The following is a 23,256-nucleotide window of genomic DNA, read 5'->3' as shown; positions in this document are numbered from 1 at the left end:
TGCAGTTAGACACCTTAATAAAACCTCAGTCTTTAATTGAAGCAGTACTTTTTTACCCATCACCTTTTGTTAGCTGCACAGTTCACCGATATTAACAATAGTAATAACTTGCAACAGAAGGCATATACTGGGGTAGACCTCTGACGCACAGTGTTGTATTCTAGAAAAAGCAACATGAGAAAGAAACCTTGAGAAAGAAACCTTGCAGCTAGTATTTGTTTGGATTACAGGAAATAGCTCTATGTAGGACCTCACAAGGCAGAATCACCTAAGCTACTCCTTTAATGTTAAGTAGGGGACAGTGAAAGAAGCTGATTAAGGACAATGGTTAAAAGAACAGTGGAAAGTAATTTAAATTCAATATATTTTTATTCTTTGTAAATACAATGAGTACAACTTTTTAACTTCACAAATCGGTTAATCCACTTTGTACAGGAAAAGTTTTACTCATTCTATGATAGTTCAAGTGCTGATCTTTCTCAGTGCTAGTTCCTAATAACAAATCAAATTTTGAAAAGTACAGCAGCTATCTTTAAAATTTTTTTCTACATTTTTCGTACATCAAATAAGCAGCTTATAACGTTTTCGTGTGTGAGAGGGTGTAGGCGAACAAGGCTTCAAAATTAGAACCTGGAGTTTTCTAAAAAGGCATTGGAGACTTTTGGAAATAGTTAGCATTGTATCAGTCAACAACTTTTATTTCTTTGAAATAAAATTCCTTCCATTGATTTTTTTTTTATAGTCATTTCATTTCTCTGCACATCTAATCGACAGAGTTTGGCCACCGTTGCCTTTGGTTTCAGCACTGTGCCAACGGGACAGCCAGCAGATCACTGAAGCGGTCATCTCCATTGTATTTGGTTTTGCTGTTTTAGTCTTCCTTTCTTGTGTTGTCTATTTTCAGGTGTGTGTGTGATTGTATGTCTGTGTGTGTGGAAGAAGAAGGAGGGAAAGTCGGGGAGGAAATGTATAAAGCTCTTCGGTCTTTGAGATGTTAACCGAACAAATTGTGGTGACATCCGCGTCAAAGATCACCAGTTCATTTTGTAGGAAGAATGGAGCTGCCGTCATAAGCTACCTTTTAATCAGTTCTGAAGGCCACTTCATGATGTATTATAGCAGAAGCAATGTTTTGGTAACTTCGTCTCAAATGTTGCCTATCATATTAAAAACATTTTCCCAACATAGGCTACTTTTAAAACAATTCTGAAGGCCACCACATCTTGTGTTACAACAGAAGCCAAGTTTGGTCACCCGGTTCCAAATACTGAACAAGCTAAAGTACCTTTCACATTTTGTCTCAGATCTGCCAGTTAAATGAGAGAATAGCAGAGTCTTTGTTAACTATGACTGGCATCTGAATTGCCTCCATCCTGTAGTAACAGGAATAGCAGCCAAATTCCAACCACTTTCACTTTTTCTATAGAACAAAGCATTCTCTCCATGATCTAAATCACTCTGTTCAGAGCAGCAGAATCATATCTACTGGGGTATTTTTTGTCAATGAGTTTAAGGACTAAACATTCCCAGGCTTATGCTTCCTGTAGATTTTGTTAGTTGAGGCTTATTCTCCATAGATAAAAGTTCTTCTCAAACTGTCCATCCTGATTGTTTATTTTAAGGTAATTTATATGTCGCTGGATTTGTACATATCTGAAAGCAGTCTTGTGATTGGTACATTCCCAATGGTCTTTTTGAAAAACACTTCTTCTATTGTAGATGGACTAATTGAACGTAAAGCTGGTAAAAGCAATAGAAGTTTTCCAAAACGACAGGGTTGTGTGGGATACCTGGGAGACAGAGAGATAAATAATTTTATTGAAGTTTTTAAGTATTTTTTCAAAGAAAGAACTTTATTTTATAGAAAAAGACCAATATTTACTAAATTGCACAAGTGGTGCTACCTGTGTGTTCCAGTTTGAGACAAATTTGGGAGGAAACCCCATAACCTCAATCTAAGTGCAGTCTGCATGGTCTAGAATGACTCAGAATCTAGTGGGACACTGGTGTCACCCCAGGACGCTGTGCCAAAACCCTGTGTTTTGTACTTGTGTGAGCAAGAAGATTGACTCCTAGGAAAACTCTCCATAGCAGTCAGCAGAATATAGGATGAGGTTTCTGAGTTTTGTGTAGCTCGTTTGTTCATTCCCCTAGAGCAGGAGCAATACAAAAACTGGACCTGCTCTGATGTGTCCCTCATACAGCAATGTTCTCAATGCAGTTCAGAGAAGAGCTTGACTGGTAGTAACTACCCTGCCATTTGAAGTACAGTTTAAAACTAGCTGGGTTGTCACAGTAATCACTTTAGCCCCTTTTTGGTTAGCAGATATATTGAATACCAGTTGACACTTGGAAGGAAAGCTTTTGTTAAAGCTGTTTTTCCCCAGGTAATGTGTTTGTGTATAGGATGTTTTCCATCCTTTCTCCCAGCTTTCAGAGTCAGCACAGGATAGGATGTACTGTTCTGTGCTTATGCTGTCTTTACAACAGTGATTCTCAAACTTCTGCTTACAGTGGTCTCCCTAAAGGAAAGTGTAGGTTGTTTGGACAAACACGCTGCTTCTCCAGAGTGCCTTCCCTTGCATCCTGTAGAGAATGACTCCAGTGGGATCAAAGGGCTGATACTGCAGTGACATTGGCAGAAGGGTAAGTTCAAGCCTGAGGATGAAAGACACTGGCTGAAAGCCCTCTCACAGTGGAGTCTGAGTCAGTGGACTGCACTTCTCTCTTGTAAAAGGATATTGTTTGCAACATACACTGGGTAGCACAGTATCTAAATACTTCCAGCAATGCAGAAATGCTGTGGAAAAGTTGTTCTCTTGGAAGGGAAGCTGTGGCTATGTATTCCTCCCTGGCTTCTCTCTCCAACAGACCCTGTCATACTTAAGGTCCCCCAGTGAGCAATCTTAATGGAAAAGGCTTTCCTTAAGAACAGGAAGAGACTGGTATGCAGCAGTTACTCTTTTTGCTCTGAAGCAGCCATAACTGGATGGAATTTGCATTTTTTCTTCCATCCCCAGTGCAGGCCATTCCCTGTAGACTAACAGAAGTGCTTCAGAGACTGCTACCACCTGATCTCTGATACTGATAGGATTTCTGCCTGACAGGGCTGCTATGACAGCAAATCAAAGTTTCAGAGGGAAAAAATGGTATAAAAGTTCCTTTTCCACTGCTCCATTGCCAACTGTTTTAGTCTCATGGACCTCCACTGCAACTAAAGGACTTTGCTGCAGCATCACAGTGGGATTCATAAATTCTGGGGTTTTCATTTGAACCTGAGCACAAACTCCAGGCAGCAGAGCCACTCCAGGAAGAGCCATTTAAGTTCCTTGTGTCCTGATTTCTGTGTCTGCAGAATGGAGGAGACTATATGAGAACTGGAGATCATGGGTGAAAGGTGCTTGTACTGGTCTGACATGCAATGTTTTGAGTATCACTTTTAGTGGTATTTGATTGAATAAAATGTAGGGGAAAATTTAGCCCTCTGAACTGCAAAGTTACTCACAGGTATCACTTCCCAGAGGAAGAGCTCTCCTTTTAACATTTTTGTATTTGTTTAAAAACACCAGAGTGCTGGAGCACACCCGAAGAGGAGCAACAAAGCTGGTAAGGGTCTAGAGCACAAGTCCTGGTTAAGGTTAAGGGAGTTGAGGTTGTTAAGTTGGAAGAAAAGGAGGTTAAGGGGAGGCTTTATCACTCTCTATCTGAAAGGAAATTGTAGTAATGTCGGTTTTGGTCCCTGCTCCCAGTCACAAGCAATACGACAAGAGGAAATGGCCTCAAGTTGCACCAGTGGAGATTTAGTTTGGATATTAGGAAAAATTTCTTTCATGAAAAGGTTCTCAGGCATTGGAACAGGCTGCACAGGGAAGTGGTGAAGTCGTCATGCCTGAAGGTATTTAAAACACATGTAGATGTGGCACTTGGGAACATGATTTAATGATGGACTTGGCAGTGTTAATGGTTGCACTGGATGATTTTAAGGATCCTTTCCAACATTATCTATGGTTCTATTTCATCAGGAAATGCCAAATCCCAGCAGGCTGACAGCCAATGTATACTCTCTGTAGCAGCCTGGTCCCCTTTTCAGTCACTGCAAATGCCACCCTCCAGGCAGTGGCAGCAGGATTTTGCCCCTACACCTGCCAGAAGCATTGACAGAAGACCCCACTGACCTGGTGTGAATGTAGCTGTTCAGGGTGAGCTGGGCTTCGTCTTGAAGAGCTGCTATGGCGGCAGCATTTCGGAAACTCCTCAGTTCAGAACCACTGTGTGTGGGCACTGGAAAGCAGATCAGTTACTAGTTCAGCTTGACTCTTGGGTGGATCAAAACAGTTCAGCTAGTGCTATCAATGGAAATTAAATGTTCCCATTAGTTCCCCAGCACTCTGCTGTCAGCCCTTTCAAAATGCAGCAATGACTATTGGAATTCAATATTGGCAAACCTAGTGGGTGATACAAAGCTATGCCTGATTTAAAACATCATTTTCACTTTAAAGCAGCAACCTCATCGTTATCAGACCAGAAAAGTGAGAGATCCTTTCTGCTTACCAGCTTTAAAAGTGACAATGCATTTGAGACAGGCAAATTCAGTAGCATCTAGCCGAAGTTGTCTAAATCTAGCCACAACCTCCTGCAAAGCCTGTATTTCTGAAATAATTTTATTCAGCTTCTGAGAATCTGTATTGTCACCGTTCATGCCTGAAACAGAAACAGATGAAATAAATAATATTAAAGGCATTTGCTTTATTTTATATTGATTTCTGACAAAATCCTCTGTATCAATGTCCTCTCTATTGTCACACTTGTCTATCTGGTTCCATGTAAACTGACTATATTGTATGAAAGTTAATATAAAATCTTCTCTTGGATGATAACAAACACAGTAATTTGCATTTAAATGACAATTCAAGCAGACATGAATACAACAAAACAACATTATTTGCATTTAAATATAGATTTAAAAATGACAGGTATGCTCTATTGTTCAGTAGGAATTTGTTATTCTTTACATGTTGTTCTTTTTTCAGTAATGTATTTTTATGGTAATTTTTGTAACAAAGTCATTAAATTGTGCAATTCTTACCAGATACAGCCAGTAGAGTGTTAGCATCAACTGGAATGGCCCATTGTGCTATTCCTAGAACAAACAGTTCTCTCCAAGCATCTTCCAAAAGCATCAGCTGTCATACAATAGATGTACAATATAACATAGTGTATAATTTATAGATTTATAAACAATTTAAATATGTAAATTTCTGTTATTTTAAAAACTACTTTAAATGCCTGTCATGGTATTCCCCCACAGCATTCATTAACTCTTCTCTTAGCCTTTTGAGAAGGTGTCTAGAAATAAGTCTATGCATTGTAGAAAAACACTGAGGGTTGGCTTACTGTGCACCATGTTGTGGACCAAAAGGGAAGAGAAAGAGAGTGAGAACTCTTCCCAGAGCATTTGCTCACAACACTTTCTTTCTCAGCATGGTATGGGTTCTCTTCTTCCCCTCAGCATTTAAACAGCTGTTCTAAGGACAGGTTGGATGAGTGCTTTCCTCTTGCTTCCTGGGGATTACACTCCTTTCCCTCAGGAAGGCATAATTTTGTAAGAAAAGCCTGGATAACATCCTGGATCAATGTAAGGAGCAGTGTTTTATAGCACACACATCCATCTTATAACCCCTTCCTTACTAAGCCGGTCTCTAGATCTGTCAAGCACAGCATCTGGACACAAACAATTTTTCAGTGTCACCTTTTATTCTGCTCTTTTGCTTAAAATCACTCAGAAATTCCAGGCACTAAGAGCTGTTTCCTTTCAGAGATGCAAATATCCAGGCACCTATGATGACAGCATTGCTAGTTTTCTGCAGTTTTTGCACACTGTGTGTCTGTATGGAGGATGTGTTTTTCTCTGTTTTCTCTGAGGCAATGCTTGTGGTTTCCCTGAAGAGGCAGCAGTGCATCTGAAGAGGAGACAAGACTTCTGGAAATGCCATCTGGCAAAGCCAGAACAGACATGTTTAGTCTTGAGGGCATTTATGGGTTGTTAGCCCAGACCAACTCTTAAGAGAGGTTTGGAGGGCCTCTGGTTCAGCTGAAGTTCATGGCCAAAGGGCACGTGGTGATGCATACGTGTTGCTGGGACATTGTGTCACACAATAGAGCGGGAGAGATTTGAAGGGGTGAGAACTGTAGTGGGCTCAGAAGGTATCTTCTAGCAGCTCCTTGCAGTGAAAGCAGATTGCCCAAATCTCAAGCAGAAAAAAAAAAAAAGAAACCACCAAACCAAAACCCCCAAAACCTGCCATCATTAATGTTGTTATGGTCCTTGAAACTTTCAGCGGCTTAGCTTCTTAGAAAAAGAGGAAAGAGGGTACTTTGAGTATGTTAAGAGTCTGTAAAGAAGAAAAAGTGAAAAAAGATGCTGTACCAAATTAATGATAATATCCTTGGAATCAGACATGTGAAAGTAGTTGGTGATACCGAAAGCATCAGTAAAAGCAAATCTTTTAATCTGCATGCAACCTCTTAACAATATTGCTGTTCAGGACAGTGTTACTTGTTGCCAGCCACTAGGACACCAGGCAATCGGCAGAAACTGCTCAGGAAATTCCACCTGAATATGAGAATAAACTTCTTTACTGCACCAAGCACTGGAACAGGTTACCCAAAGTGTTTGTGGAGTCTCCCTCACTGAAGATATTCAAGAACTGCCTGGACACAATTCTGTGCCATGTGCTCTGGAATGACCCTTCTTGAGCAAGGAGGTTGGATCAGATGTGATCCCTTCCAACCTGACCACTCCTGTGATTCCATGATTACAAGTTTTTAACCACCCTGTCCCAATCTGAATGGAAGGAAGAATTCTTAGAGTCTCTGCTCTCAACTTGTCACTACAGGGTTATGTCCATTTTATGCTTTTTTGCCCCGTGTGCTGTGCAGAACTTCTCCATAACCTAAAGGCATTATGACAGGAAGGTACTCGTGTCTCTGCATACTGTTGCTGTTTGAAACACTTACATTGGATTTTACAGTACCAAAACCTGCCCAGATCATTGTGTTAAATGGAGGTGGGAAGGGGGTGCTGTCTCTAGAGTGTGGTGCCCATCTCAGCTTTCTTCTGAGAGCAGATGAATCTACTCTTAAGTTTCCTAACCACTGCAGCCTGCAAACCCAGTCCCTCCTCTGGATAATCCCATCTGATGGATATGCAGGTGTCTGTATGACATAGGAAATGATTTGCCAGTCTTTCATTTGCTTTTGTCAAACTTTTTTTGTCATTCATTCATGCAGATACAATGGTAATGAATGGTGGTTTCCTGGAAGATATCAATTTCATATTTTCTTTCCCACCAAGTCTTTAAAGTCAGAAGATTTTAGAAATAAGAGACTATTCCAATAGCTAAAGCTTTCTTCATGCCTATGCATAAGTCTGTAAAACCACCAATTAAAATAATTCATGCTGAAGTCATACTCAGCCCTCCTTCTTCAAAGAAACAACAAATACCTGGCTTTCTGAACAACTGGTTTTGCTTTTTCATCAGCCCCATCCTTAGTGTGACCTTTGGTCGTGACCTGCATTGGGCCAACCTGTCTCACAGATAATGTGGGCGGGTGTGCAGGGCAGCAGAACTAGAAGCATGACATTTTTTGTTGCGTGGGTTCCGGTTCAAGGTGGACTTATCTGTATGAATCTAGGGAAGGGACACAGTCTCTGTTTTACCTGAAGTGAGCAATGCAGCAATGCTCAGACTTGTGTTTTATCAGCAAATTGGTTTCTATTTATTTCCCTGCCTTCAAGATAAAACCACCCCTGAGTCCTGAAGTTACAGTGCATTTGCCTTTTTAGAAAAGCACAAAAAAAGCAAAATTCAGAAAAATATTTTAGTCTCTCCTCAGCCAGATGTCAGGGATACCAAAAGAGAAACGCAGACATTTACAGCTGGGCCACTGCCAAATTAAATAAAGCAATAGCAATGTTATAAAAATAAACTGTATGATTGATCACGAAATAAGGTGATTAAAATCAGAATTATTTCTTCTCCAGCTCTCCTAAGTATGGCAGGGGAACCATGCAGAAAGAGGTCCAAATCAAAGCTTTTGAGCTGAGCAGCTCTGAGTTTTGAGGAAGCTGATTTGCAATGAGGTACAGAAAGTGAGAGTGATGTTAAGGAAAGGCTGGGTTTTTAAAGTAATTCACTAAGATTAGTCCCTGCTATGAAAGTGAAAGACGTGATGGGTTATTTAATGGGAGCACTGTGGTATCTATGGTTAATAAGAGCCGTGCTGTTTGAGGCATACTTGGTCACATGCCGTAGAGATTTCCCCTGCTCCCAGATCCTGCTGCCTCCTCCTCTGCACGCTAACAGAGATGATGATGTGGGAAATGCCTCTCTATTATGTCAGATAAATGCTTTGCTTAGGGAGCCTCCTGTGGACACCACTGGTCTAGAGACGGAGCCAGTCTCGTCCCATGTGTTGGGGCTGCTGCTGGAGCAGCACACCTGCTTCTTGTCCCTGACACTTGAGCCTGTTTCTTTGGTTGCTCGCTGTGACAGACTCAGTGCTCCACAGGATTAGTGGCAGCATAAGACACAATTAGAGAGCAGCAGAATGCCCCACTGGGATTGTTGTCTTCCTACTGGCATGTGTGACCTTCCAGCCCCTGTCTCATCACTCCCCTCATCCTCACCGCATAGCAGGACTGCAGGTGGAGCTGAGCAGCATTCCTCTTTGTCTAATTTCACAACAAGGATTTCAAAACGTGGGTTTGGTGCTAGAAAATGAGCATTTTATATACCTTATCTTTATAACACATTGTGACCATCATTATGTACCTTTAGTTTGAAAACACTATTGGTTTCCTAAGGAGCTCTTTTCTTTTGGTTCAAAATACATATTTGCATATCAACTGCAACACTTGTAATGTGCTTCTGGGGAGAAGAACTAGTTCCTCTGACAACTGCTATGTAACATCTACGGCACAGTTTTTGTGGTTGTTATTTTAGTAAATTAGCTCAATCATATCAAAGTATTAGATGTCTTTTATGATTGGAGCTCTGTGTAGATTTCCACCCTTCCATTTTAAAATTATCTGATTACTTTTTTAAAAATTGGTGCATTATACAAAGCACACTGAGTCCTCATCAAGAATCAAATCATTAAGAAATTGTTTGTCTTGTATGGTTCACCTATGATTTACTTGAGGCAAAGGCACATTATCATACAGGAAAACAAAAGTATTAGGGAAGATTTTAATTAATGTTAAAAAATATTGGGGGCTGGCCAAATAATGCTTCCACCATATTGATGTAATTGTAAATCAAGGGTGAATAAGGAAAAAATGTTGGCTGTGTAAACAGTTGAGAGGAGAAGAGGAGGAGTAGGAGGACGAGAAGGAGGAGGAGGAAAATTTGTCTTCAGAAACAACTTCAGTCATATCCTGAGACCATAAACTTAACTAAGCATTTCTCATCCCAAAATAGCAAACTAAGATGCTATTCCCCATTTTATGGAAGGAAAAGTTGTCCTACAAGTAAAGAAGTAGTTTGGGCATACTAAGCTTGGTCTGCAGCCTGGTGATTTCTCCCTAGCACTTGTCCTTCCATAGTATTAGTTGTATGTTAGATTTCTTTTTCCTGGCTTGATTTTCACTTGCTTCATGAGATAAAAGTTGGAAGAAAGCAGTTTCTAGATCACTGCCTGGTTTTCAGGGACAGACTGAAACTCTGCACTGAACTTCAGAGCTGCTGAAGTCCATTATGGATTTCAAGGTCTAGGGCAGGAAGTTCAGGACCCCATGTGAAGTCTGAGCCTTCTTTAACAGGCAGGCCAGGCCGATGCCACTCCCACTGTCGGTGCCTTACCTGGTCTTGTAAGGACAGGGTGGAGAAGGCTGGAACACTTTTGGCCCACTTGATGCTCATGAACAGAAGTCTGGCTGCTGACTCGCAGACGGATTCAGTGGCCACTTCGTAGAGATACATAGGGGTACCGTTGACTTCATGTGGATACTAATGCCAAAGAGAAAATAAAGCCATTTCATACAGTGTCACTAAGGCAGCCTGGTTTTCCTCTCCCCTAAATTCAGTGCTCCTGCTCACGCCCAATAGAGAGTGTGCACTCTCATGTTCTGCAAGCAGAGGGCATTGCTTGCAGTGGGCTCATTCCAAACTGCTCCTTGCTGCTTATCCATGTGGATGAGCAGTACTAAAGAAACTGTTCAGAGCAGGAGGTGAAGGGAGAATGAAATCATTACACTGGAGGAGGGAAAGTGTACCAAAATTATGTGTCAGGCTTTAGTCTGTTACACAATAGCACACCTCTGATAGCAGAGTTAGAAGAATAAAAATTTGATTAACAACATGTTGTTTGTAACCTTGCTTCAGAAGCTGATTTAGCATTCCAACCCTGCTCAGCAAAGCCCTAAATATTCATTTAGCCTAAACCTTCATCTTGCTCCCTGACTGCAACAGGTTGTAAGTAGATGCAGAGAGCTAAGCATAACTCTATGCTTATCTAGAGGCTATGTAGGATTTGAATGGAGTTATGTTTTCAAGTGTGTGATACATTTTATTGCCAAATAATTTCTGATAATTTTTCAAAATTACCACATAAAACTGTATGTTGTGACCACATTTATGACAGGTTCTGACAAGCTGCCTACCTGCTCTGAAAATGCAGAACTATTTAAGCAGTTTCTTGTGCGATTTTCTAAATGCTGTGAAGACGCAAAATGCCATTGCAAATGCGCTAATGAAAAACATTGCCTTGCAGCTAATTCCTGTGCAGTTGAGGCCACAGCAGTACTTCCACTGGGCTGCTTAGGAAATGTCACAACCAAGAAGTGCAGAGAGCCAGCTTAGCCAAGTTTGGGTTTTGTGTCTGTGGGGACAAGCTGCAGGCTTTGGTCAGTACACAAAGTACTTTCTGAACTACACCACTGTGGAGACTGGCATTTTGCTGAAGAAAACTCATTCACAGGGATTGCATTCCTTGTGAAACAAGGTTTAAAACTGACTTGTGGATGGGCTCCAGGCAGGAGGAGCATTTCTGCATCCACAAAGGTGTAAGAATTTATGAGAGACAGGGTTTGTATAGAGCAGGGTGCCAGTTGGTCCTGCAGCATACCCCTTCTCCAAAGGGTGTTGCACCTCATATCCTCAGAGCTTTTAGGGACGTAACAAAAATCCCCACCACAACCCACAAAGCTTCAAGCCTTGCTGTTTGCCATGTCTACCCCAGAGGCAGGACGGAGCTGACGGGTTGCAGGCACCTCAGCAGCAAGGTTTGTAGCCTGCCGGGGGCCAGGGCAATGGCTGACCTTTGGGGTGGGCTGTGCCAGGCCCACCAGAGCCTGTCTCTCCGGGGTGCCAGTGACGGCGGCCAGCTCCAAGCCGTGGGGCTCCAGCTGGGAGACGGCGGTGAAGAAGGCGGGTGCCGGCAGGGCGGCAGCGGGGAAGTGCGGGGCCCCGCCGCTCTCCTCCTTGTGCCCGCGGAAGTAGAGGGCCACCTGCTTCCGTATCGTCGACGTCCGGGGGCCCCGCTCGTGCTGCACCGCTGTGGGGCATCAAAGAGAGGCCGGGGTCACCTCGGGGATCCGCACCGGGTGGCCCGCACCGCTCCATCGGCCTTCCCTCCCTCGCTGTAGTTTCCTGAGGCCAGCCCTGTGCCCCCCTGCCCGAGAGCTGTTCTTCTGGGGAGAAGTGTCTGAGAGCTGCCGCAGGATGGGAGGGTCATTAGTGGCCGGGCCGAGGAGACACCGAAGCGACACAGCGCTCCTCGGTTCAGAGCAGCTCCCTCCTGCTGCCCCGCCACCCCAGCCCCGGGAGAGGGGGAGCAGGTACCATCTTTGTTCATGTTGACCTCCAGGCACTTCTTCAGCCGGCAGGCTCGGCACTGGTTCCTGTGCGTCTTGTCCACCGGGCATCCTCCCTGCAACACAGCCAGCCGTCGGGCCGGGGGCGGCAGCGCGCCCACCCCGCCGCCCCAGGCGCCTGCCCCGGGACAGCAGGGCCGCCCCGGGACTGAGGGGCCGCCCCGGGACTGAGGGGCCGCCCCAGCCTGCGCTGTGCCGTGCCGGGCCGGGCCGGGCCGTGCCGGGCGGTCGGGCCAGGGACAGGGCGGGCCGGGCCGGGCCGCCTTCAGCACCCGAGACAGCGACGGCGGCGCCGCCCCCTCGGGGCTCCCGGGGCACCGCTCATCCCTCCGCGTTCCCAGCCTCACCTCCCCGCGGGGACACGCCGGGAGTGGGAAGGACAGCGGCCGGAGCGGGAAGGGGAAAAGCGAGGCTGCCTCCGCCTGGGCGCGGCACGACACGCCGGCGTGTAAACCCGTGTTTGTCCATCGCCTGGCTGTGCTGAGGCTTACTGGGTGGCTGCCCCTCTCTGTCTTCCCGTAGCCAGGCTGTGCCCTGCCCTGCCCGCATCCCTCATTCTCTCTCCGGTATCTCCCCCATCCCCTCCGGTGGGCTGGGGCGGGGGGACGTGCTGGGGGCACCCAGCGCCAGGGCTCGGCCCGTGACCCCCTGGGAAGGGAGGGTGAGGCTGCGTGGCTGCTGCATCTTGCTGCGGATGCCTCTCTGTTGGTAGGGCAAAGCAATGCGGGCCCCTGGGGAAATGCAGGGTAGGGGGTGCAGGCAGTGAAGGGGCTAGGCTGCGGCTGGTACCTGATTTCCTGATTTGCAAACATAGGTCCTATTCCTCCTGATGCTGCGCTTGAAAAATCCCGAGCACCCATCGCAGGCGTAAACCCCATAGTGTTTCCCGGAGCTGCGGTCCCCACACACTTTGCAAGGGATGTCTAAAATGCGACCTGAAAGCAGAGAAGGGAAAGAGGGAGAGAGAGAGCTCAGCAATCTGACCTCCGGAGGGATTAGCCCCAGAGCCGCAGTACAAGCAAATAATGAAGTGATTTTATAGCCAACTTTCTTTTCCTTGAGCAAGTGTCAGTTTTCTACAATGAGCATTATTCATGCCCCGCTACGTTTATTTGGATCTTCTATAATCGCCAAGACCCATTTTGGAAGGGAAGATTACAGCAGCGGGAGCAGCAGTCTTGCCTGCTAGATGTGAGGATGAGGGGGGAGGGGAGGGAATTCGGGGGGTTTGGTGAGGGGGGTATATGTTTCCCTCGCTTTCTGCGCTCGGCAAACAGAGGACAGCACTTTCCCTGGGCAAGAGAGCAGCCAGGAGACCGATGCACGGAAAAAACCGAACCAAAACAAAATAAAATGACCGGGAAGCTAAGTAACCTCCTCTCTCCGCTAGCAATCCCGGCGAAAGGGGGCTGATTTCCGCCGCATAGAAGGCATGCCATTTTCTTCACCCCAAAACCTGCAGCAAAACTTGCCGTCTCCGTTTCGTGCGCGGCGGAGCCGGCGGACCTGTGAGCCCGGCGGGCGGGCAGTGCCCTCCGTCCCGCTCCGCTCCGCCTCGCCCGCAGCCCGCGCTCCGCCGGGCGCTGCTTTCGCCCCGGCTTTGCCTAGAATTGCAAATGCTCTCAGGGAGATGTAAAAACTCGTACAGAGACTATTGCAGCACGGTTCAAGAAACCCGCCAAAATCCCGCTCGGCTTCAGCCTTTTCTCCGGTTTTGTTCGTTTTTTGGTTTTTTGGGGGTTGTTTTTGTTTTTGTTTGGTTTTGGTTTTGGTTTTTTTCCCCTTTCTTCTGCTGTTTCTTTTTCTTTTTCTTTTTCTTTTTCTTTTCTTTTTCTTTTTCTTTTTCTTTTTCTTTTTCTTTTTCTTTTTCTTTTTCTTTTTCTTTTTCTTTTTCTTGTTTTCCTTCAATTTTCTTCTTTTTTTTCTTCAATTTTCCCTTAATTTTTTCCTTTAATTTCTTCTTATTTTAATTTTCGTTTTTCTTTTCCTCTTCCTTGTTTTTTTCTTTTTCCTTTAGTTTTTTTCTTTTGATTTTCCTTTTTCTTTTTTCTTTTTCACTTTCTTTTTCTTCTTTTTTTTTTTCCCTTTAATTTTTTCTCTTCTCTTCTCTTCTCTTCTCTTCTCTTCTCTTCTCTCTCTTCTCTTCTCTTCTCTTCTCTTCTCTTCTCTTCTCTTCTCTTCTCTTCTCTTCTCTTCTCTTCTCTTCTCTTCTCTTCTCTTCTCTTCTCTTCTCTTCTCTTCTCTTCCCTTCCCTTCCCTTCCCTTCCCTTCCCTTCCCTTCCCTTCCCTTCCCTTCCCTTCCCTTCCCTTCCCTTCCCTTCCCTTCCCTTCCCTTCTCTTCTCTTTCAAACAACCTTCTTCCCTCTTACCAGAACTTAAGTTAGAAATTCAGTCCCTCTCTCTAAACCTTGGTCCCCAAACTCTAATGTAGGGCTCTCGAGGAGCCCTACAGTCAATCATATATTTGTTTGGAAGTAGTTCAGGGAGAGCCCCTGCTATGGGTGGGTGAGGACGAAGGTTGGAGGGGGGAAAGCAGCAGCGTGCGGAGCGGTGCTGGGGGGCGGGAGGGGGTCAATGGGAACAGGCCGCAGGGGCTCCTCTCGCTCCCTAGAGAATTTAGGAGTCCGAGATACTTTCAGACATGTCTGCGCTAAGGCTCTAAGACAATGCCTGCTGGCAGACAATAGGGACATTAGATAAAGTGTTAACTTAATGATTTTGCCCATTGAAACTCGTTTGACTGCCTCCAATGAGCACAAGCTGCCAGCTTCTCCCCTAAATGAAACCCGACAGCTGCTATACACAACACGGCGAGAGGGACGGGGATTAGGTTAGGGACTGCGAGAGGGAGGGGTGGCGGAGGGAGGGAAGGTGGGAGGGAGAGAGGTTAAAGAATAGAAAACTTTTGCGCAATTAATAAGGAGCGCAGCTGAAGGATGCCCCCCCGCACCACTGCCTGCGAGCAAACCGCGGCTTTGGAGCTGCAGGTAGGCGCCCGTGAGGAGGGCTGAGGCCAAGGCACGGTTTCTGGGAGTGTGTAATTACAAGCCCTCCTTGCCACCTGCCTATTGGGGCACCAGTGACCCGTCAAAAAGTGTAGCATGGGAATTCGGATATCGCACAATGCAAACGGGGGAAAGCGCCCGACTTCCCTCTCCAGTCCTTAGCATCCACGGGGAGAGAGAGGATCCACACGCACGCACACAAAGGAGGAGGAGGAGGGGCAGGCTGGGGGTGGGGGGAGAGACATTGAAGCGGTACGTGCGGCGGTGATGCATCCCGGTGCCGAGCCCGCCACTGCTGCGCTGCCCCCGCGCACCGCATCCCACCGCCGCTCCCGGCTCCCGGGCCCCGTCCGCTCCGCTTCCCGCGGCAGCGGGCCCTGGCCTCGCTGGCGCACCCGGGCCCGCCGTGTGACCGCCACCCCCGGGGCACCGGGCAGCCACGGCGTCCCCGCTTCCCGGGCCGGCCTGCGGAGCGGTGCGGTGCGGCCGGCTCTGCTCTGCCGCCGCTGAAGTCGGCCGGTGGAGACGGAAAAAACTTGTGTTAGCTTCCCGCACAGAGATTTTAAGTTTGGGAGCCGCTTTGAAAGTAAAAATTCTAAGCACGATGTATGTACATATCGACGCCATGCATGTAAACATATGGCCCATATATTTCTTACACGTCCCTGAATTCATGCTATAAATCTCGAGCACCTGGAGCACCTCAGCAAACCCACATAACCGCGTTTCCAGCCGGCGGAGCAGGGTGGCCGGTCCGCTCAGCTCCGCGGCCCCCGGCGAGGCGGTGGATGGGGAGGGGGGCACGGAGGGAGCGGCTGGAGCCCCCCGCGTTTGCGGGGCCGCCCCGTCCCGGCCGCGCTCTGCCCACCCCCCTGCACCCCCCCAAACCCCGAGCCCTGCCCCGCGGGGGCTGTTATGAGAAAACTTTCGTGCAGGGCAAAATATGAAATAAGTAGACGGGTAAGAGGCAGGGCGGGGGGTGGGAAGGGAAAAATGTAAGCTTGACACGGGGTCATGCGATAACTGATTAACTCTGTTTAAAAGCGCTCTGGTTCCCCGAGGTACCGCTTCGTCTCAGAAGTTTTAGCGCTAAGAAAATGGGATTTCTGTTCAGCAGGGAAACCGTTTTGAACATCCCACGACAGGGGGTCCTTGGGGGCTTTTTTTGTGTGCCATAATTGCTTAAAGGATATATGGCAGCCCCGATTACTGTAATTACCATCAGAGGCTGTTGAAAGAAGTTAGTCTGGGCTCGGGACGGCGGGATGGGGTCTTGTTACCACCCAGGCAGACATCGCAGCTGACATTGCCGGGCGCCCACCGGCGGGCAGAGAAACCAGGACTCAGCCCCCTTGCCCGGGAGCCCGTCAGGACCCCCGGGACGAGCGCCTAGGCCCTGGGACAGCTGGTCGGGCTTTGGCATGCGCTGCCGAGGCCGGCTGGGCTTGGGCCCCGGCGCTGAGCAGACCCAGCGTGTCCCCAGTCCCCGTCGGGTATGACAGAGCTGGGCCTGGGGGTCCCTTTCCGGAGGTCCCCGGGGGTCAGGGGGTCATCAGTGAAAGCAGCGGCGGTGGCCGGGGGTCGCTCAGCGCCATGGGGCGCGATCCAGCCGGGCAGGTTTTCACCTCCGCAAAATGTCTCCGGCAGAAGCTCCTCCGCCCTTTGGGGACGAGACTCCCCGGTCCTTCCCGACCCTTCCTCATCACTCGGAAACCTGCCAGGAGCCCCGATAACGTCCCGGCGCGGCTGCTCACGGGCCCGATCCCACTCCGGCTGCCTCGCATTTCCCGGGCAGCCTGAGGAGCGCAGCCGGCCGAAGCAGCCCCGGCCGACGCAGATATTTTAGCCCCCGTCCCCTTCCTCGGTTAGTACCTTAGTACCTCGACAACAATTTTATTTCCTCCTTCGGGGGGCTGGGACGAAAAGACGCCGCACTCAGCCCCACGGAGGAGGAAGACAAACCAGCTCGGCCGCAGCGGCTGCAGCTCGGCCGCAGCCCCGGGGCTCCGCGCCGCCCGGTTCTCCCCGCGCACCCTCCGCGCCGCGGCCCCCGACTGCCCCCGGCCCCGCCGCCGCGCCCCCGCCTCCTCCCCGGCTTCCCGGCCCCCGCGGACAAAGGGCGGACTCGGGTCAAAGTAATGGAGGGCAGCGGCGAGGAGAAGGCCGCGGGGCTGGCGGGGGGCGGCCGGTGGCAGGTACCACGGCGGGTCCCTCCCGGCTTTGCCTCCCTTGGCCGCCGCTCCGCAACCCCGGGAGCCTGTCGGAGCTCAGAGGAAATAGCTGTCCGATCCATCACTTGTCAGACATTAAATTGGATTGGGTATTTTTTCCCCCTTTGTTACTGACTCCATCCATAATACAAACTCCGAAAGTCCCATTGGGATTACACGAATTGAGCCATTCTGCAAGAGCGGTTAGTCATGCTTTAAATTCCCCAGTTATGAGGTGCATGGATTTAGGATTAAGGAAAATGTGACTTTTAAGTTGTTTCTGCTTTCCTCGTTGCAGGATTATTTGTTGTAACTGGGAATGGTGTGCAAAGTATTGCATTTAAATCCTCCTTCGACTGAGTTGCTTACGCGATTCTGTGTAATTGAGTGACCGGAGTTTCAAACTCTTAAAAAGAAATTATTATGTCGCAGAAGATTGCATAAAGTCCGTGAGAAAACCAGCACGTCTCAACGCCAAATTGCCTTTAAAAAACGAACCTTCTCCCCTCCGCCCCAGTACCGGAGACCCGCACGCAACCTCCCTCGTCCCGGCGGGACCGGCCCCCTCCCCGCCGTCGGCGGAGTCGCCTTCCCGGGGGCGCGCTGTCCATGGGCTTCTGCCCCGATTCGCAGCGCGGAAAGCCGGGGCACGCAGCTGGAAAGCGGCGTTTTGTAAGCCCCAGGCCCAAACTGCATCGGGGCAACTCCGAGCCTATATATTCGTTGCCACCCCGGCTGGAAATATACAGTTCTTTTTCAATTGGGCGCGGGGTGTGGGGGGGTGCAAACCCAAGCCACAACCCCCCCTCCCCTTCCTCTCCCTCTCCTCCACCTCCCGCCCCCCAGGCCAGGCTGCAGCCGGCCTCGGAAAGGCTGCTCGAAGCCTCCACCGCGTTATTACCCACTTGTTGATCCCGCCGGCTTGCTCATGCTCGAAGCCCCCGTGAGTCCTTAAACTCGGGGCGAAGTGTCGGCGCCGGGGCGAGGCGGTGCGGCCCCCCCGGGGCCCCCCTGCTCCGCGGGGCAGGTGCCTCCCTTGGGTGCTCACTGCTGGCTCCGCCGCGGGGGCCGGCACATCCTCGCCGCAGCCCCGCTCCCCCAGCGATGTCCTCCCGAGGGACGGGGACACGCTGCGGGGACGCGGGAAGGGGGGAAAAATCGAAAAGTGGAAAAAAAAAATTAGAAGGAAAAAAAAAAAAAAAGGAGGGAAAAAAAAAAAAGGCAATAAAGTGACCCAAAGTCGGCGGCCGCTGGCTGCCCCTCTGCGAGTAGATGCTCTCGGGACCCTGGGAGGGTGCTGGGCGTGGGACCGTGCTCGCCACCGCGCTCCTGAAAGGCAAGAGAGAGCCACAGCAGCCAGGACAACAATGAGGCGAAGAAGGTAGGATAGGGAGCGGGGCTCTGCGCCGAGCGCCTCGGTGCAGGCAAGCAGGGAGATCAGAGCCTGGAAAAATAATGGAAGGGGGGAAAAGGCGTCAGAGGAGGCAGTCTCTGCCTCTCAGAAACTGAATGGTATAAAAAGGGAAAGGTTTCCAGAAGTTCATTACACTGGCTGACTTCGCGCTTTGAGCTCCAGGCTTCGGCCCCTATAATATCGGCAGAGAGGCTGTGACAGGCAGCGGCGGGGAGGGGAGAGGGACGCCCCTTGCCCACTGAGCTTCCCTCGCTTTCCCCCCAACTCCTGCCGCCGCGTGACGTCACCCCGCGCTGGCAAGGGGAGGGGGCAGGGAGGGGGTTAAATGCTAATGATATTAATGAACCCCCGAGCGGCTTCCACACAAAATGCAGCGGCTGCCGAGACGATTCCGCCTCCTCGCTCGCCTTGTGCCCTCGCTGTCATAAAAAGGGACAACACCCCCCCAAACCCCCAAAAAAAAAGAAAAAAAGAAAAAAAGAAAAAAGAAAAAAAAAAAAAAGGAAAAACCCAGAAGACAAAAGGAAAGCAGAAAGAACGGATCAAGATCCCGTTTCTTTTGCATTTTGCCGTGCTGAGGTGGAGCCCGCCTGCGGTTCGCCCCTGCCCTTGCCCTTGCCCCGTCCCGGGCAGCGGCTTTGCCGGCAGCCGGCGGTGCCGGGCGGGGAGCGGGCCGGGGCCGCCAGCCGGGCCGTGCCGGGCCGAGCCTCCAGCCTTCCCGCCGGGCAGCCGGACCGCGGTCCTGCCGCGGGAGCCGGAGGCTGGCCCGAGGGAACCGGGGCCGGCCGGCTGCTGGGGGCTCACGGAGGGCCGCGCTCCCGCTTCCCGGCGCCGGGACTTGTTGCACGGCGGCCGTGAGAGGAGCCCGCCCTTGCCCGCTGGAGCTGCTCCGAGCCCCGGGCACCGCCGCCCCGGCCGCCCCTCAGCAGCTCGTCACCCCGGAGCGTCTCAGCTGCCAGAGCCACGGGGCAGGGGAGCGGCGGGGGGCCACAGCTCGGACCCCTTCTCAGCTCCAGTTTCACCGAGAGGCTGCCCAGCTTCGCCGCTCCTCTCGGGAACTGAGCGGTGAGGGCTGCTAGAGCAGCCGAAGGATGGTGAGAGGTGCGCATCTGAGGAGGAAGGAAAGAGTGTCTCTCCTGCCGATGCAAGGTGGGGCGGGCAATGGCACCAGAGAGCAGGGGCTGCAGGTGATTTCCCTCGGTCTCTTCTTTCTCATCGCTGTCACTTGTGTGAGGTGTTGATGCACCACAACTAACTTCCCCCGTGTTGGTTGTGATCTTGAGGGAATGTGGTGTTCAGCCAAGTCCCAAACATATCGTCCCTGTCCTTCTGCACTTCATATTTCATCCTTGCACCTTTCTATCTCAGATTGTGGATGATTCCTTTTGTGCTGACACCATACCTGTGTTGCAGGGTATGGGCAATGGCTCTGGGCAGCCCTGGAATCCCAGTGACTTTCTGCTCTTTGCTCCCCACGAGACCAGTGCATCCACAACATAGAAGGAAGCCTTGAACCAGGACAAGCCTGGTCCTGCCTAACACTGAGGGACACTGTTCAGAGGACTGGGGAGTTGCTCAGGGAGATCTCAAAAAGCAAAGAAACTTGGTGGATCAGGGAATGCAGACAAATTCACTTCAAATCTGCTTCCAGGGAGGCAGAGAAAAGTTCACTCCCTTGAGCAATGTGGAAAGCCACAGGGAAGGAGATGCTACATTAGCAAGGTCTGAAGGCCAAAAGAAAGAGGATTAAATGGCAGCAGGGCCCAAAGCTGGGCCCAGGCATCCCCTGCTCTAGAGAGGCAGATCTTTGGCCTTATAGCAGCAACAGTTGTTTGTGTTGTAAACTCAAAGCCACCTCAAAAACACTGTGAAGGTTGATCAGACCATGTTCCTAGGTTTCAGATGCACCTGAGAGGCTGCTCTGAGTGCAGACAGGGCTTTCCCTCCCTTGTACAGCATCAGCTCTGCCAAGAGAAAAAAAAGAGCAGCTCAAACATCCCACCTCTCCACCCAAAACTCCACTAACATAACCCAGACACCCAAAGCTGGCTCTGCATGTGGGCTGGGGCTGCAGTTGCTGTGCAGAGAGCAAACCATCAGCCCTTCCCTGCTCCCTAGGCTGTGCCTGGCATTGCTTTGTACACCTGTACTGGCTGAGGTTTGTCCTTTGTCTTTTCAGAGCCTTTCCTGTGGTATCTGTGATGGACAGAGGTATCTCAGCCCTGAAAGTGAAGGCAGGATGTGTGTTCCAAGAGTACAAGGAAGAGTTCTCTCCCACCTCCAGCTTTTCACTGCAGGTTCTATCAAAGCTGTTTCCAGGGCCACTTGGTGGAAAAGTATTTCAGCTTCCAAAAGGTGAGAAATAATAATAAACATTTAGTATATGTAATGATTACCATTATTGCTATTTAACATTTACCACTGTTGTCCTGGTTTTTGATGGAATAGTAGTTAATTTTCTTTACAGTAGCTGGCATGGTGCTATGTTTGGAATTTAGGGTGAGAGTAATGTTGATAACACACTGATGTTTTAGTTGTTGCTGAGCAGAGCTTATACTAAGTCAAGGATTTTTCAGCTTCTCATACTGCCCTGACAGAGAATAGGCTGGGGGTGTGCAAGAAGATGGCAGGGGATGATGCTGGGACAACTGACCCAAACTGGCTATAGGTCTAACCCATATCAGACAGCATCATGCTGACCAAAACTCTGGGGGGAGACGGCAAGAGGACTGAGTGGCTGGGCAACAGTCAATTGGTGGTGAACAATTGTCCATCATTTCACTGTATATCGTTTTATCATTGCATTATTTTCCTTTCCTTTACTGTTTCTCTAAGCTGTCTTTACCTCAGACAACAAGTTTTACCTTTAATTTTGATTCTCTCTCTCACTCCACTGTGCTGGCAGTGAATGAACAGCTGTATGCTGTTTGGCTGCCTGTTGGGTTAAACAGATTTTGTTTATTGAGCAGGCCTACATATACAGAAGATACTAATACAGCAATGAAATTCACTGTCTCCTTGTACTGCCTCGGAAGTAAAAATAGTTGTCAATTCTGCGACAGGAAATGGCAACTGTTGTTACCTTTTGTGTGTATCTCCTTCAGGACTCAGGACTCTGATTACTGTTACATGGTGATGTTTCTCAGCGTTGTGCTGTGGTCTCTTGTCAGGTATCTTTCCTTTTCTTGGAGTTTGGCAGCAATAAAAATCCAGTGTGTGACCCATCTTCAAGTACAGCATGCCTTCTGCCTTTATCTTGCTTTTCTCCTCTGGTGTTCAGATGGGGAGCCAAAAGGTCTTTGGTGAACAAAAGGGAAAAAAATGAAAAAGTGAAGAAGGTCAGGTGAGGAAAAAATATAAAATACCAGAGGTGCATGGATATAGCAGAAGAATATATGGAAGTGCAGTTTTCATCTCTTTCTCTCAACAGGAAGCAGGTGGGTAAGTTCAGGCAAATCTAACACACCTGTTTTCTTGGAAAGGTGAAAAGGAGAGAAAGGCTAGAGCTATTTTCTCCTGGGAGGAGGAGTTTCTCTTACTTTGGGATACTTGAGAAGTTATCTCCCCTCCTTTGGTGTGTGTGCCACGTGATAGCCAGAGGTGTCCCTTGGTGCCCTAGGCAGCACTATGCAGAGAGCTGAGCACAGCAGCACCTTTGCACCATAAATACCTTCAGGGTTTAGTTCTTTCAAGTGACCCCAGCAATCTAAGGTACCTTCCCTTCACTGTCAATCATAGTCTGTGTTTTTGTGGCACCACCACAAGTCCCTTTTCTGTATCCGCCTGCAGGCAGATGGATGGGCAGCATCATTGTGATAGCTGCTGAAGGGACCGTGCTGCTCCTTGGCTGTCCCACCACACTCCTGGCCTGTGACACAGCCGTGCTTGGTGCCAGTCCAGGCTGCTCCCTGTGTGGAAATGCACTTAACAAGCTCTTTTGTGATATTGAGTTTTCCTTCCAAAGCCCCTGCCCCATGGATGTGTTCCTGGGAGAGCCCTGCACTGTACAACCAGCAGTGGTGGCATTGGCTTTCCTCTTGTCCTTCCTGGGCCATCTCACTGTGCTGGTTTTGGCGAAGGTAGGTAATTTTCTTCATGGGAGCTGGCATAGGCCTGTGTTGTGGATTAGTGCTGGAAACAGTGTTGATAACACAGGGATGTTGCTATTACTGCTGAGCAGCATTTACACAAAGTCAAGGCTTTTTCCGCCTCCCACCCCATCCCACCAGAGAGAGGCTGGGGGGTGTTTGAGGAGCTGGAAGGGGACACAGCTGTGACAGCTGACCCCAACAGACCAAAGGGCATCATATAAAGCTGGGGAGGAAGGAGAAAGGGGAGGATGTTTGGACTGATGCCATTTGCCTTCCCAAGTCACTGTTATGTGTGATGCGGCCCTGCTTTCCTGGGGATGGCTGAACACCTCCTTGACCATGGGAAGCAGTGAACGAATCCCTTGTTCTGCTTTGCTCACGTGCATGGCTTTTCCTTCACCTCTTAAACTGTCTTTATCTCAAGCCATGACTTTTCTCAGTTTTACTCTTCCTGTTCCCTCCTGTATTCCACTGTGTGGGAGTGGGCAAGTGGGGCTGAGATGCTGGCTGGGGCTAAAACCTGCCACACACTCAAAGTAGGTGATCCCAGTGGCTGAGCTATGTGGCAGCTGCCCTGGCAGCCACTGTGGATGCCCTGGAGCCAGGTGCCTTCAAGGGCTGCAGAATGATGCTGAGAGCCCCAGCTAACTGAAAAAATCCA

At 49.2% G+C, this 23,256-nt stretch overlaps 1 protein-coding gene across 1 annotated transcript; it reads right to left on the bottom strand.

Moving 5' to 3' along the window:
- Nucleotides 1-350: 350 nt before the first annotated feature.
- On the bottom strand, nt 351-18,551 carry NR2E1 (nuclear receptor subfamily 2 group E member 1). Its single transcript, XM_066315217.1, has 9 exons — nt 17,996-18,551; nt 12,665-12,810; nt 11,844-11,931; nt 11,321-11,556; nt 9,864-10,010; nt 5,087-5,183; nt 4,552-4,701; nt 4,176-4,281; nt 351-1,790 (listed from the first exon to the last, which is right to left on the bottom strand). Exons 1-9 carry the CDS (start codon nt 18,018-18,020, stop codon nt 1,628-1,630), a joined length of 1,158 nt encoding a protein of 385 aa, XP_066171314.1. The 5' UTR covers nt 18,021-18,551; the 3' UTR covers nt 351-1,627.
- Between the last annotated feature and the right edge of the window lie 4,705 nt (nt 18,552-23,256).

This window comes from Sylvia atricapilla, chromosome 3 (genome assembly GCF_009819655.1).
Source record: "Sylvia atricapilla isolate bSylAtr1 chromosome 3, bSylAtr1.pri, whole genome shotgun sequence".
NCBI lineage: Eukaryota > Metazoa > Chordata > Aves > Passeriformes > Sylviidae > Sylvia > Sylvia atricapilla.
The sequence above is the reverse complement of the archived record's forward strand: the minus strand, read 5'-3'. Positions and strand labels throughout refer to the sequence as shown.